Source organism: Syngnathoides biaculeatus, chromosome 5 (genome assembly GCF_019802595.1).
Source record: "Syngnathoides biaculeatus isolate LvHL_M chromosome 5, ASM1980259v1, whole genome shotgun sequence".
NCBI classification, from domain to species: Eukaryota; Metazoa; Chordata; class Actinopteri; order Syngnathiformes; family Syngnathidae; genus Syngnathoides; species Syngnathoides biaculeatus.
In genome coordinates, this window is record NC_084644.1 from 16700260 (window position 1) to 16715152 (window position 14893).

General features: G+C 43.1%; 1 protein-coding gene across 6 annotated transcripts in view; it reads right to left on the reverse strand.

Moving 5' to 3' along the window:
• cep192 (centrosomal protein 192) overlaps positions 1-14893 on the reverse strand; it is a 122370-nt gene that overhangs the window by 93288 nt on the left and 14189 nt on the right. For all 6 annotated transcript variants that reach the window (XR_009794871.1, XR_009794870.1, XM_061818970.1 and 3 more), the window contains exon 10: positions 5237-5387. Coding sequence is in view for 4 of the 6 variants with exons in the window: in XM_061818970.1 (XP_061674954.1) it covers positions 5237-5387 (151 nt within the window). In the remaining 2 variants the exon portion in view is untranslated. The remainder of the gene's footprint in view (positions 1-5236; positions 5388-14893) is intronic.

A 14893-nucleotide genomic window follows, 5' to 3' on the forward strand; every position in this document is an offset into this window, starting at 1 on the left:
TCGGGAGAGGGAAGCAGTGTATGGAAGTAAATATGTGCCACTAGAATTTGAATTCAAAATGCCATTGAAAAGTTTGTTGTATTTTTGTGTACATATTTTGACTACTGTATTTTCATGGTTATAAGCCACACTTAAATGTCTTGAATTTTCTTCAAAACAGACAGGGCGCCTTATAATGCAGAGCACCTTATACGTGAGTCGTTGTCCAAAATTTGGAACCAACTGGAAGCACCAACAACGAAGCAACTTCATTCACTGGACATCGTCGTGAACAAAATAAAGTGAAGTTGCGAGCGAGGTGTGAGCGATGGATGATAATGAACTCGGAGCTTGCTGTTATACTGGGAGTCTACAAGGCGAGGTGGCCCAAGTTGGAGGAATAACACAAGCAATGGATTAACAAAGAAACAATCGCCGTGAAAGAAAAATGACAAAGCAACTTCATTCGTTGGACATCGACGTGAACACGGTAAGCAAAGTGAAGTTGCAAGCGGCATGGGATATACCACGTACACAATGAGTTCGGTTGTACTTTATTAATGCATTTAATAATGTAGCTACACTATATAGCGATACTAGCTTAAAGCATACAGTAGCATGCATGCACGCTATTTAAAAAGGCACCCGGAGGAAAACTTGAGTTCGGTTTTACTTTAATGAAGTATTTAACATTGTAAACACTGAACCTGGTTGTACTTTATTGAAGTATTTACACACGCGACCGTATGGTTTCGGCTAGTATCTCTATACAGCTATACTGTATAAGTTACATAGTTAAATACTTAAAAACACAACTGAATTCACGATTTACACTGTTAAATATGTCAGTTAAGTGCGTACCACTGAACTGTGTTTCCTATCCGGTACCTTTTTATATTGCGTGCATGGATGCTCCCGTATGCTTTAAGCTAATGTTGCTATATCATTTGTGGCGCTAAACGTGTATGTAAATAATGTTTGAAGTGCATGTTTTGTCAATTATTTCTTCGCTCATCGTTTTGTTGTCTGCTGGATGTTCTGTTCTGTTTGCTGTGGTGTAAAGATTTTGGTTTAGTATCAAACTGTGGGTGAAGATGGTGTTTTGACTCATGACTGGCTTCCACACCAATGTAAACTTGTTCTTCTGCTTACAAAAATAAAGGTGCAATTGTGCCTCACTGTCTCCTGACACCACCCTGTCTGTGCCTAATAATACAGTGCGCCCGGTACGTGTTAAATACTGGATTTGCACCCGCATCTGAGACTGCGCCTTTTAATCTGGTGCCGCCTTATAGCCGTGAAAATACGGTACATTTTAAAATTAAAATTTCAATGTGATCACATTTTCAATAGCTGTATTTCAGTTTAACTTTTCAATGTTAAATTCGGCATATCTAAAAAAAAAATAAAAAATAAAACCCAATATTTTCAGCCGCCTGAAATTCAACTGGCTAAAATTCACCATCTGAAATTCAACTGGCTAAAATTCACTGTCTGAAATTCAACGTCTAATTTCACTGTAAAACACAGTATTACTTCAGACATTAGCAAGGGATGTCAGAACCCAACACCCAGCCAATCCAGTACGCTTCTTTAGTCACGTGACGTCACATACATACATTGAATCTCAGGAGACTGAAAATATTGTTTGAATTTTGAAAGGGTTTTTTTTTTTTTTTCATATGCAGAATTTGTTAACATTGAAATATTAAACTGAAATACAGCTATTGAAAACGTGATCACATTTAGATAATGTGAATTTTAAAATGTAGTCAAAATATGTATCCAAAAATACAGCATAAAATTTTCTGTGGCATTTTTAATTCAAATTAAATTTAATTCACATATTTACTTCCATACAATGCACCATCAACACCACGTATAGTGAGTATAGGGCCCTGCTGACCTCGATTCGGGACACTGTCGCTCCTCTACACAGATCTTCTCTAGATCAGACAGGTTTCTGGGCTGCCACTGAGAAACACAGGGTTTCAGCTCTCTCCAAAGATTTTCTCTTGGGTTTAGGTCTGGAGACTGGCTAGGCCACGCCAGAACCTTGAGGTGGTTCTTACGGAGCCACTCCTTTGTTTTCCTGGCTGTGTACTTCGGGTCATTGTCATTTTGAAAGACCCAACCACAACCCATCTTCAATGCTCTGACGGAGGTAAAGAGGTCATTCCCTAAAATCTAACAATACATGGCCACGGTCATCCTCTCCTTAGTACAGTGCAGTCGTCCTGTCCCATGTGCAGAAAAACACCCCCAAAGCATGATGCTACCACTCCCATTCTTCACAGTAGGGATGGTGTTCTTGGTATGGAACTCATCATTTGTCTTCCACTAATGTGAATTTTAAAATGTAGTCAACATATGTGTTCAAAAATACAGCAGAAATTTTTCAGTAGCATTTTTAATTCAAATACTAGTGGCACATATTTACTTCCATACAGTGCACCATCAACACTCTGTGTAGATTGGAGCTCGGGCCCTGCTGACCTCGATTTGGGACACTTTCAGTCCGTGAGGAAAATACTTTGAAGGCTTCAATTCCACCAACACATCTTCCCATGAGGTAACAGAGTCCAGGTTCTCTGAGGGACGCTCTCCTATCTCTGGGTTTGAGGGAACCGAGGTGGTTAAAAAGCTCCTCAGTGGCAAGGCCCTGCGGGGATGATGAGATTTTCCTGGAGTTTTTAGCTCTTTGAGAGAGCTGTGGGCAGATAGCAGCGGAGGTGACAGACACCATGGTGACTGATTCACATGGAGATTGTGGTAGAGTAGTTGTATTGGGTGCTGTGCCAGATGATTGTTTCTTTTGAACCATATTAGAACGTCAGACTGTTCGGCCACCTGTCTCATCGCTGTGTCCTAATGGTCTGATAATTCCTCTAGATAGAGTGGAGCTTGGGCCCTGCTGACCTCGATTTGGGACACTGTCAGTCCGTGAGGAAAATACTTTGAAGGCTTCAATTCCACCAAAACATCTTCCCATGAGGTAACAAAAGTCCAGGTTCTCAGAGGAACGCTCTCCCATCGCTGGGATTGAGGGGACAGAGGTGGTTAAAAAGGTCCTCCAGGTCTTTAGATGCCATCCCTAAATCGCACCCGCAACTTTATATCTGCGGGCATGACTGGTGGACCACACCCGGAACTTTAAATCTGGGGGCATGACTGACCACAACCATACAATTTTCCAAATGTGAGTGACTGACACCCTTCCAGGTCTCACTGTCAGTGCCCACGTGAGCAGTGAAGTCCATTAGGATCACGATGAAGTCCCCAGCTGGTGCGCTATCCACCACTCCCTCTAAGGATTCTAAAAAGGGTGGGTACTCTGAATAGGCACAAACAACAGTCAGGACCCATCGCCCCACCCAAAGGCAAACAGAGGGTACCCTCTTGTCCATCGGGATGATCCCCAACGTACAGGTACCGAGCTAGGGGGTCAATAAGTAAACCCAAACCTGCTCTGCGCCTCTCACTGTGTGCAACTTCAGAGTAGAAGAGAGTGCAACCCCTCTCATCTTGTTGGAACTTCTCGACCTCACACAACAGCTTGGGTTCCTTTCCTGCCAGATGTGACATTCCACCTCCATACAGGCAGCTTCTCTACCCGGGGATTGGATTGTGAAGGTCCTTACCTTTAACAATCGCCCAGCTCCCAAACCTTATGGGCACTCTCAGAGCTGGCGAACCCAAGGGAAGGGGGACCTCACCTAGGACGTTCTCGCCATGGGTGACCCTACCAAGGATGTGAAGCCCCAGACAACTTAGCTCCTAAGATCATTGGGACAAACAAACCCCTCCACCACGATAAGGTGACTACTCAAGAACGGGTTATCTTAGGTGTTAAAACATTTTTAAAAAATATTTGAAAAGATTGTATTCTGTTCTATTTCTAATTTAAATTAGAAGAGCGTGTATGTACGTCAAAGCTGCGGCCCAGTCAGACTTTGTCTCCAGTGCGACCAAGGTAAAGTGAGTTTGAGACCCCCGACCTAAATCAAAAGCGTACACATTCTCGATTTCCCATAAATAGTGCATAAACAGGGCCCTCGCTACCCACTCGCCAATTCACCATATGCAAACATACTGAGACTGGCGAGTAAAGTTTTAAAATGGCGAAAAAAATTGTGAAAAATTGACTGTTTATCCGAGCATACGATTCTGTATTTTTATAGACTTACGTATATCACAAGAAGTCGTATTCGATTCCTGGCTTTTTAGCGTGACGAAAGTTTCGTCGGAAGCTAAGCGAATAATTCTTTACAACGGAGACAACTGAATCCAGGTTCCCCGTCAATCTCACGCTTTCTCGCCATTGGTTTCATGCTACCTGTGGATCCTACGGAAAATTTATAAGCCTTTGGGATTATCTTCCAAAAACAATGGATGGCAGCGGTATAAGTGCAGCTTGTCAGCTGCCAACTTTGACGGATGCTCATTACGTGACAAAGACACCCAATACAACTTTGTCTGCTGTCGGAAAATCTACTCCGCATGCAGGGTAGAGGCTAAAGATTTGTCAGGAATGGTTTTATAAATTCAAGTGGCTCAAATTGAGGGACTCAAATTTTTTCTGCCAACGGTGTATTGACAGTGGAAGAAAAAATTCCAATTCTGACATGCGGAAAATCATCGGTGGCGCCGAAGTTTGATGACTTCGTGAAGCGTCAGCAGACAGCTGTACACAGGTTTACTGCAGTTGCAAAGATGTAGTTGATGTACTGTAGAACATGGCTTCAGCAGGCATAATATTGTAAAGGAACTGCCTCAAAACAGAAAGTGTAAATGAACTGTCAATAAGTAAAATTTAAGGCCGTGAAGAACAGTGTTTGATTTTGATAAAGGTTTCTGTAAATAGGTGATCAGAGAATCTTTATGGCAGGAATCATGCAAAAACTTAGTGTTGAACAGTGATGTTATTTTCTATAGCCAGGAGCATAGAAGAGGATTGAGAAACGTTTTTTATTTTTATGACACATCTCTGTCATTCTTAATGTTTAATAGATTCAGTAACCAACAAAAATATAATTCCTGGTATGACATTTATGTCTGAAAGTTATTTGTATGCATGTAACCTGTAGAACAATAAAGAATAGACGTTAGTAGACCTCAGTTTGACCGGCATGTGAGTAGCTATTTATTGGCTATGATTATGGAAAAACGGCAAATGAAAATTTATTTTGGCTAAAAAAATGGCTAATGACGAAAAAAGGCTAGCCAGGGCCCTGAATAAATACAGAACATAACTAACCTGTGACTGGTGGGTTAACAACTCGTCCCTCGGCAGATGGTCTGTGTTCAATTCCAGAAAGAGATCGACTGCCTAGGCAACCTGACCACTCGTCATCAGAACTTCCGCCTTCTAAACCTGGCCTGAAACTGGGACGATTACTTTCACCAACCTGTTGTAAGACATACATACATACATACATACATATATAATATACACATGGTCGCTGTATTGTAGGCTAGATTTTAGACTAATCTGATCAGCCTCATCGGTATCGCCCGACAATTAGTAATTTATGCTGATTGACTTTGTCATAATTCAACTAGCCGATCAATTACATCATTGATCGGCTACACAAAATATTTACTGGGGATTGCCATAGTGTACATTTTATTTGAATTCAAAGGCTAGTTTATTTTTAACCTTGTCATGTGTCTTTTGACATAGTGCTGTAAATATCTGACAACAATTGCAGTTTAAAAAAAAAACATCGTAAAGTCTGAAACAGATATGTAATGCGTGGATCTGAGGACTACACAAATTTTCTCTCTCATGATTGCACCATGTCAGACTAACACAATAAAATCTTGCATTCCGATACCACAGCCTCCAGTCTTGTACAGTGACTGGGCTTTACCTTCTCAACTCATAAACACAACCGAATACACTCGTTACAACGGAGATGACATTGTGACATGTAACAATGTTATACAAAAAAAAAAACAAAAAGAAAAACTGATGTTGGGGAACATGTACTGGTGGTCACAGGTGCTCAGGCGATTACATTCACTAAAGGTTTGCATGAGGTATGTATTCCCATACATTTAATACGGCTTACAAGCAGCCAACAGAATGTTAAGTAGCCTAACAAACTAGTGCTACCATTCACAGTTGTGCGTAAATATCTCAGTGTTATGTTGACCCGTGTTCTAAAGTTTCCGTGTAAAGTTATTTAATTACAATAAAGTAATTCGACTACAGTAAGTTAGCTCCAATTATTTCTGACATGTTATGTTGGTTTGACCTGAAGAATTAGATTACATGACCTGACTAAGAATGCTTTCCAACCTTTATGTAGTGGAGGCAAATATTTTATTTTTCATTTTATGTATTTATTTGTTTATTCATTTAAATCAGAAAATTTCTCCACACCGACAAAGTAGATAGTAGATCACTATGTATTTCCTGCCATCTGACAGAAGAACATTGATTTGTTCTGTCACTACGTTTCAGTGGAATAAACACCTGAACAAAGATACATTATCTCTGTCATGGGTGTTATGGTTGTTGTCTTCTCCCTTCCTTGTACACACCTGCTCCTGAATCCTCCTCCTCCAACTCTGCCTCGTTTCCCCTAATTGACCCCTCCGTACAGGGCACTTAACCACGCCTCCTCAAGTGACGTCAGACAAACAATTAGCAAAAATATCGGCGCAGCAAGAAAGGAATAGAGCGAAAGTGTCCGATTTACTGGCTGACAATCATCTGGCACAGCACCCAATACAACTACTCTACCACAATCTCCATGTGAATCAGTCACCATGGTGCCTGTCACATCCGCTGCTATCTGCCCACAGCTCTCTCAAAGAGCTAGAAACTCCAGGAAAATCTCATCATCCCCGCAGGGCCTTGCCACTGAGGAGCTTTTTAACCATCTCGGTTCCCTCAAACCCAGAGATAGGAGAGCGTCCCTCAGAGAACCTGGACTCTGTTACCTCATGGGAAGATGTGTTGGTGGAATTGAAGCCTTCAAAGTATTTTCCTCACGGACTGACAGTGTCCCAAATCGAGGTCAGCAGGGCCCGAGCTCCAATCTACACAGAGTGTTGATGGTGCACTGTATGGAAGTAAATATGTGCCACTAGTATTTGAATTAAAAATGCCACTGAAAAATTTCTGCTGTATTTTTTAACACATATGATGACTACATTTTTTCAATAGCTTTATTTCAGTTTAACTTTTCAATGTTAAATTCAGCATATATGGGTGGGTGCGAAATCAATCTTTCAAAATACAAACAATATTTTCAGTCTCGTGAGATTCAATGTACGTATGTGACGTCAGGTGACTAAGAAAGCGTACGCCGGTCCCAAGCCCCGATAAATGCAGAGGCTTGCGTCAGGAAGGGCATCCGGCGTAAAAACTGTGCCAAACAAATATGAGCGTTCATCTAAGGAATCCCATACTGGATCGGTCGTTGCCCAGGTTAACAACGCCCGCCCCCGGCACTGCTAACCTGCAGGGCGCCGGCAGAAATTCAGCTACTGTAGGTCAAAGACAAAGCAAAGGAGGAAACCAGATTCATCGTCAGAAGAAAAAGAGGACTGCACAGAGCCGGCAACTGAGTGTAGGGACTTTAAATGTTGGGACTATGACAGGAAAAGCTCAGGAGTTGGTTGACATGATGATTAGGAGAAAGGGTGATATATTGTGCATCCAAGAGAGCAAGTGGAAAGGTAGCAAGGCTAAAAAAATGGGAGCAGGGTTTAAATTATTCTACCACGGAGTAGATGGGAAGAGAAATGGAGTAGGGGTTAGTTTAAAGGAAGAGGTGGCAAAGAATGTCTTGGAGGTGAAAAGAGTATCTGATCAAATAATGAGACGAAAATTTGAAATTGAGGGTGTAGGTCACATCCTACCTGTGGGTGTAATGCCCCACAGGTAGGAAGTGACCTAGAGATGAAAGAGAAATTCTATAAGGAACAAGATGAAGCAGTTCTGAGTGTCCCAGACAGAGAGAGAGAGTTGTGATTGGTGCAGATTATAATGGACATATTGGTGAAGGAAAACGGGGCGATGAAGAAGTGATGTGTAAGTATGGCATCCAGGAAAGAAACTTTGAGGGACAGATTGTGGTGGACTTTGCAAAAAGGATGGAGATGGCTGTACACTTATTTCCAGAAGAGGCAGGAACATATAGTGACCTACAAGGGGAGAAGTAGAAGCACGCAGGTGGATTATATTTTGTGCAGACGATGTAATCTGAAGGAGGTTTCTGACTGTAAATTTGTTGGTAGGGGAGAGTGTAGCTCGACAGCATAGGATGGTGGTGTGTAGGACGACTCTGGTGATGGATAGGAAGATTAAGAAGACAAAGGTAGAGCAGAGAACCATGTGGTGGAAGCTGAGAAACGAAGATTGTTGTGCGGCCTTTCGGAAAGAGGTGAGACAGGCTCTCGATGGACAACAGAAGCTCCCGGAAGACTGGACTTCTACAGCCAAGGTGATCAGAGAGACAGCCATAAGAGTACTTAGTGTGTCTTCTGGTAGTAAAGGGGAGAAGGAGACTTGGTGGAACCCCAAAATACAGGAAATCAAACAAGGAAAGAGATTAGCGAAGAAGAGGGACACAGAGGACTGAGGAGAGGCAAAAGCAGTACATTGAGATGCGACGTAGGGCAAAGGTAGAGGTGGCAAAGGCGAAACAAGAGGCATATGACATGTACACCAGGTTGGACACAAAAGAAGGAGAAAAGGATTTGTACAGGTTGGCCAGACAGAGGGATAGAGATGGGAAGGATGTGCAGCTAAGGGTGATTAAGGATAGAGATGGAAATGTGTTGACTGGTGCCAGTAGTGTGCTAAATATATGGAAAGAAACCTTCGAGAAGTTGATGAATGAAGAAAATGAGGAAGAAGGAAGAGTAGAAGAGGCCAGTGTGAAGGACCAAGAAGTCGCAATGATTAGTAAGGGGGAAGTTAGAAAGGCACTTCAAAGGATGAAAAATCGAAAGGCAGTTGGTTCCAATGACATACCAGTGGAGGAATGTAAGCAGTTTGGAGAGATGGCTGTGGAGTTTTTGACCAACTTATTCAACAGAATACTAGCGGGCGAGAAGAAGCCTGAAGAATGGCGGAAAGGTTTGCTAGTTCCCATTTTTTCAGAACAAAGGCGATGTTCAGAGCTGTGGGAAATATAGAGGAATAAAGTTGATGAGCCACATAATGAAGTTATGGGAAAGAGTAGTGGAGGCGAAACTCAGGACAGAAGTATCTGTGAGCAACAGTATGGTCTCATGCCTAGAAAGAGTACCACAGATGCATTATTTGCCTTGAGGATGCTCGTGGAAAAGTACAGAGAAGGTCAGAAGGAGCTACATTGTGTCTTTGTGGATCTAGAGAAAGCCTATGACAGAGTACCAAGAGAGGAACTGTGGTACTGCATGCGTAAGTCTGGTGTGGCAGAGAAGTATGTTAAAATAGTACAGGACATGTACGATGGCACCAGAACAATGGTAAGGTGTACCTTAGGTGTGACAGAAGAATTTAAGGTGGAGGTGGGACTGCATCAGGGATCAGCTCTGAGCCCCTTCCTCTTTGCAGAGTTAATGGATAGGCTGACAGATGAGGTTAGACAGGAATCCCCTTAAACCATGATGTTCGCAGATGATATTGTGATATGCAGTGAAAGCAGGGAGCAGGCGGAGGAACAATTAGAAAGATGGAGACATGCACTGGAAAGGAGAGGAATGAAGATTAGCCGAAGTAAAAATATATGTGCGTGAATGAGAAAGGTGGAGGGGGAAGAGTGAAGCTACAGGGAGAAGAGATAGATAGCGAGGGTGGATGACTTCAAATATTTAGGGTCAACAATCCAGAGCAATAGTGAGTGTGGTAAGGAAGTGAAGAAACGGGTCCAAGCAGGGTGGAGCAGCTGGCGGAAGGTGTCTGGTGTGTTATGTGACAGGTGAGTCTCCGCAAGGATGAAGGGCAAAGTTTATAAAACAGTGGTGAGGCTGGCCCTTATGTACAGATTAGAGACGGCAGCACTGAAGAAACGACAGGAAACAGAACTCGAGGTAGCAGAAATGAAGATGTTAAGGTTCTCGCTCGGAAAGAGCAGGTTGGATAGGATTATAAATGAGCTCATTAGAGGGACAGCCAAAGTTGGAGTTTTTGGAGACACGGTTAGAAAGAGTAGACTTCAATGGTTTGGACATGTCCAGAGGCGAGAGAGTGAGTATATGAGTAGATGATTGGGGGTTAATATGGTAGTCCTCGATAAGAAGAAAAACAACAGTCACTACCGGGACAGGTCTGCGTAGAGAAGTGAAATGCGTCGTGGGTAGGTCAGCTGCTTGCGCCGCGAGCATTATTTCTGGGTTTCTTTGGCAGCGTGGGACTTCACAAAAAAGCGCGTCGTGGGTCAGCTGGTCTGGCCGCCCGCAAGATGTTATTTCCGAGTTTTGTCGGAGGCGTTCGAGTATTGATTTTCATTCAAAACAGAAGAAAAAAAAATCTCACATTTTTCATTCGAAAACTGGGGGGACGTTCAAGAACCAAGGCTTTACTGTACCACCGGGCAGAGGACCGGTATCAATTGGGGCCACCAAAATAAATAACTATTTCCGTTGTATTCAAGCCCAAAGGAAAAGAAAAAGATATAAAATGGTATTTGTAATTTTTCATCAATAAAAATTCTTGAACTGACAAACTTTATTTGAAGAAAAGTTAAATGCACTGGCCTGTCAAGCAATAAAAAATGTTTTGAAAATGCTGAAAATTTAGTTCAACATAAGCGTCAGTGGCAACAAGCTAGCGATACATTTTAACAAACATTCCTCTCAGCAATCGAGATGTATTGTTCTAATCTTGCATAATTTACGGCGGTATCAATTGTCAATCCATTGATGAAAGCTACTAGTAGATCTATATCTTCCTAAAGCATGTAGAGGGGAAAGGTTTTCAACTTCAAGGGGAAAATGACCACATTTAGATATATGGTCTCGCGAGTCTAACGTTTGAACTTAGATCAAGTCAAAGTAAATCACAATCTCATACTTATTATGCAGTGAAGAAAATAAGTAAACACTGTTATATTGCAAGTTCTCTCATTTAGAAACCATGGGGAGGTCTGAAATTTTCATCATAGATGCATGTGGACTGTGAGAGAATCTAAAACGAAAAATCCAGAAATCACAATGCATGATTTTTTTCACGATTTGTGTGAATGAGCTGCAAATAAGTATTTGAATGCCTGTCTGTCAGCTAGAATTCTGACCCTTAAAGACCTGTTAGTCCACCTTTAAAAGTCCACCTCCACTCCATCTATTATCCTGAAGCAGATGCACCTGTGTGAGGTCGTTCGCTGCATAAAGACACTTGTCCACATCATACGATCAGTAAGACCCAAACTTGTAACATGGCCAGGACCTAAGAGCTGTCCAAAGACACCAGAGACAAAATTGTACAATACCACACGGCTGGAAAGGGCTACGGAGAAATTTCCAAGCAGCTTGGTGAAAAACAGTCCACTGTTGGAGCAATCATTAGAAAATGGAAGAAGCTAAACATGACTGTCAATCTCAATCGGAGTGGACCCCCATGCAAGATATCACCTCGTGGGGTCTCAAAAATCCTGAGAAAGGTGAAGAATCAGCCCAGGACTACACAACAGGACTTGGTCAATGACCTTAAAAGAGCTGGGACAACCATTTCCAAAGTGACTGTTGGTAACACACTAAGACGTCATGGTTTGAAATCATCCATGACACGGAAGTTTCCCCTGCTTAAACCAGCACGTCAAGGCCCGTCTTAACTTTGCCAACAACCATTTGGATAATGAAGAGGAGTCATGGGCGAAGGTTTTGTAGTCAGATGAGACCAAAATTGAACTTTTTGGTCATAATTCCACTGACCGTGTTTGGAGGAAAACAAATGCTTTGTTTCATCATGCTTTGGGGGTGCTTTCTGCACATGGGACAGGACGACTGCACTGTATTAAGGAGAGGATGTCCGCGGCCATGTATTGTGAGATTTTGGGGAACAACCTCTTTCCCTCAGTCAGAACATTGAAGATGGGTCGTGGCTGGGTCTTTTCAACATGACAATGACCCGAAGCACACAGCTAGGTAAAGCAAGGAGTGGCTCTGTAAGAACCACATCAAAGTTCTGGTGTGGACTAGCCAGTCACCAGACAAACCCAAGAGAAAATCTTTGGAGGGAGCTGTAACTCTGTGTTCCTCAGTGACAGCCCAGAAACCTGCCTGATCTAGAGAAGATCTGTGTGAGGAGTGGGCCAAAATCCCTCCTGCATTGTGTGCAAACCTGGTGAACAACTACAGGAAACGTTTGACCTCTAATTGTAAACAAAGGCTACTGTACCAAATATTAACATTGCTTTTCTGAGATGTTCAAATACTTATTTGCAGCTGTATCACGCAAATCGTGAAAAAAAACAAAAAAATCATTCATGGTGATTTTTGGATTTTTCTTTTTAGATTATCTCTCTCACAGTGGATATGCACTAACAATGAAAATTTCAGACCCATCCATGATTTCTAAGTGGGTGAACTTGCAATATAGCAAGGTGTTCAAATACTTGTTTTCTTCACTGTAGTTAGATACTGAAACATTACGTGTTATATCCCAGAAATGTTTTCAATGTAACTCGTAATCAACCAGTGGGGCAGGGCGGGACGTATTGCATGCGGGTGCACGCGCGCATCGCCGCGACTACCATAAATAGGAGGCCGGCTTGCTAGAACGCGGCTTTATGTGCGTGCACTCGACGTAATGGCCACACCTGAATCAAGCGATGAGGTGGATGGTTGTCTAACTTTTTTTTTTTTTTTTTTGGGCACGCTGTCACACGATCAACCAAAACTGCCTCACGATCGACGCATTGAGCACCCCTGGTGCAACTGAATTTCCTTTGACATGACTTATGCTGATGACTTTTGACGTAAATGTGCTTGCAGTGCGTGAAGCAGCTCGGAACATGTGCTTTTGGCATCACTTCCATATATACTCAGTACGGTTAACTCGCATTTCCTGTTTCCGGGTGAATACTGATTGTTTAGAAGCAGGCTTTAGTTTAAATTTATGAAATAAACACGTAAATTAATGTGAAGACTACACAAAATAAGCGACGTCTTTCAATATCTTTTTTTTTTTTTTTTTACTCGTAACAAATTTTACACGTGATTTCTCGTGCTTGACTGTGCAGATTTGCGGTCGCGCGCATCAAATGTGAGTGACTGCTACTCTGTGGAGAACTGACAAGAAACTCGTCCCATAGGTATACGCCAACTACACTTTAAAAATATGTGCAAGAGAGACCTGAAAACCCATCACATTAATGTGGAGACCTGGGAGGCCACTGCCAACTGGTCCGGAGACGGACAGTGAAAGAAGGGCTGTCTAACTTTGAGGGGACCCTTGCTCGACTGTCAGAGGCAAAGAGACAAAGAAGAAAGGCTTCAACCCAGGCAGATAGAGCAGCATCTCCACTCATCCGCCCTGGCCATTATCTTATCAGCCTGACCAGCCACACCAGACATCTTCAATTTTAGCGTGGTAGCCCCCAGAACGCATTGCGCTATTTACTTGTAAAATGCGCTTCTACTTATGAAAAATTCACGTTAAGAATCAACTTCCGGAACAGATTAATTTCATAAATAGAGGTACCACTGTTGTCTCCTGAGAGTCGGATGCCAAGAAGAAGTTTGTACAGTAAATTAGTCATTTAAAGGTCAAGTGTCATCCCTATAAACATTATCAAATAGATATTGTCATGAAAAATACATGTCACATTATTCACTTCAATTAAATAAATGCGAGCAGATAGCGCGTCATCCATGCGCAAAGTTGCGCAAGTGTCATTCAACGACATCCAAGTGGTTGCCATATTGGCTGCATCTCCTGTCGGTGACGTCACCCCGGACATTCGCCATTGAAAACCCTTGGAAACATTGGACCCTACTATGGGAGACGAACACACGCCTGACATGGAAGCTCTTTTCGAAGAACATCACACAACTGAATGAAGTTACCGGGGCAATTTTACCCTATTGTTTCGAGCCATATTCAGATATGCAATCATGGCCAAACCGCCTCGCCGTCTAATCCACTTCTGCGGTGGAGATGAGCCACCGCAGCCAACAAGGCCACCGGCTGGCTCAGCCTTGTCGGCCGGGGTGGCTCATTTTCGGCACAGAGGTAGCTTATCATGGCGCCGAGCCGGGCCGCTTTAAGGGGTTGTTCAGAACCGCCGCCGTCCGCGAGCGTGACGCAGCAGCCTTTGCCGAAGCCTTGGCCGGGGTGGCTCATTTTCGCTGCTGAGGTGGCTTATCACGGAGCCGAGCCGGGCTGCTTTACAGCACGTCGTCGCACACAGCTGAGTGCGCCATTGTCGGGAGCGTTGTTCATAGCCGTTGCCGTCCACGAGCCGACGGGGCAGCCTTCGCTGGCGAGGAGACGCAGCAGCCTTCGCCGGTGAGCCCGAAGCCGTCGGACGCGCACAGACACATTTAGCACACCTGTCATACGTACGCGGATCTTTTGTTACGTTATGAGAGACCGATTACGTGGTCCGTCCCAAACTATTATTTTTTTTGTAGCTGTAAACACACATACCTGTCATTTGGAACCCACAAAGCTCTCGTCCTTTGCACCCATCAATCCATTTTTCACAATGAACCAGGTCTCTTGCAAACTTATGAAGGGTAAATCCATCCTCCCAAGTGTTCAAGCAATGTCCAGCAATGCAACAAGCCGGAATTTTGGCTAACACAAAGGAACAACAAGCTACCTTCCCAGAGGTAAAACTAATAGAAACAAATGAGTCCACTTGAGGGGGGTCTTGCCATGTCCATCACTTCCTGCGTCTTCTTGAAAACAAATCCCTCGAGAGGATTTTCATGGCAGGAGTTATAAAAAGCTGTATACGTCAAAATC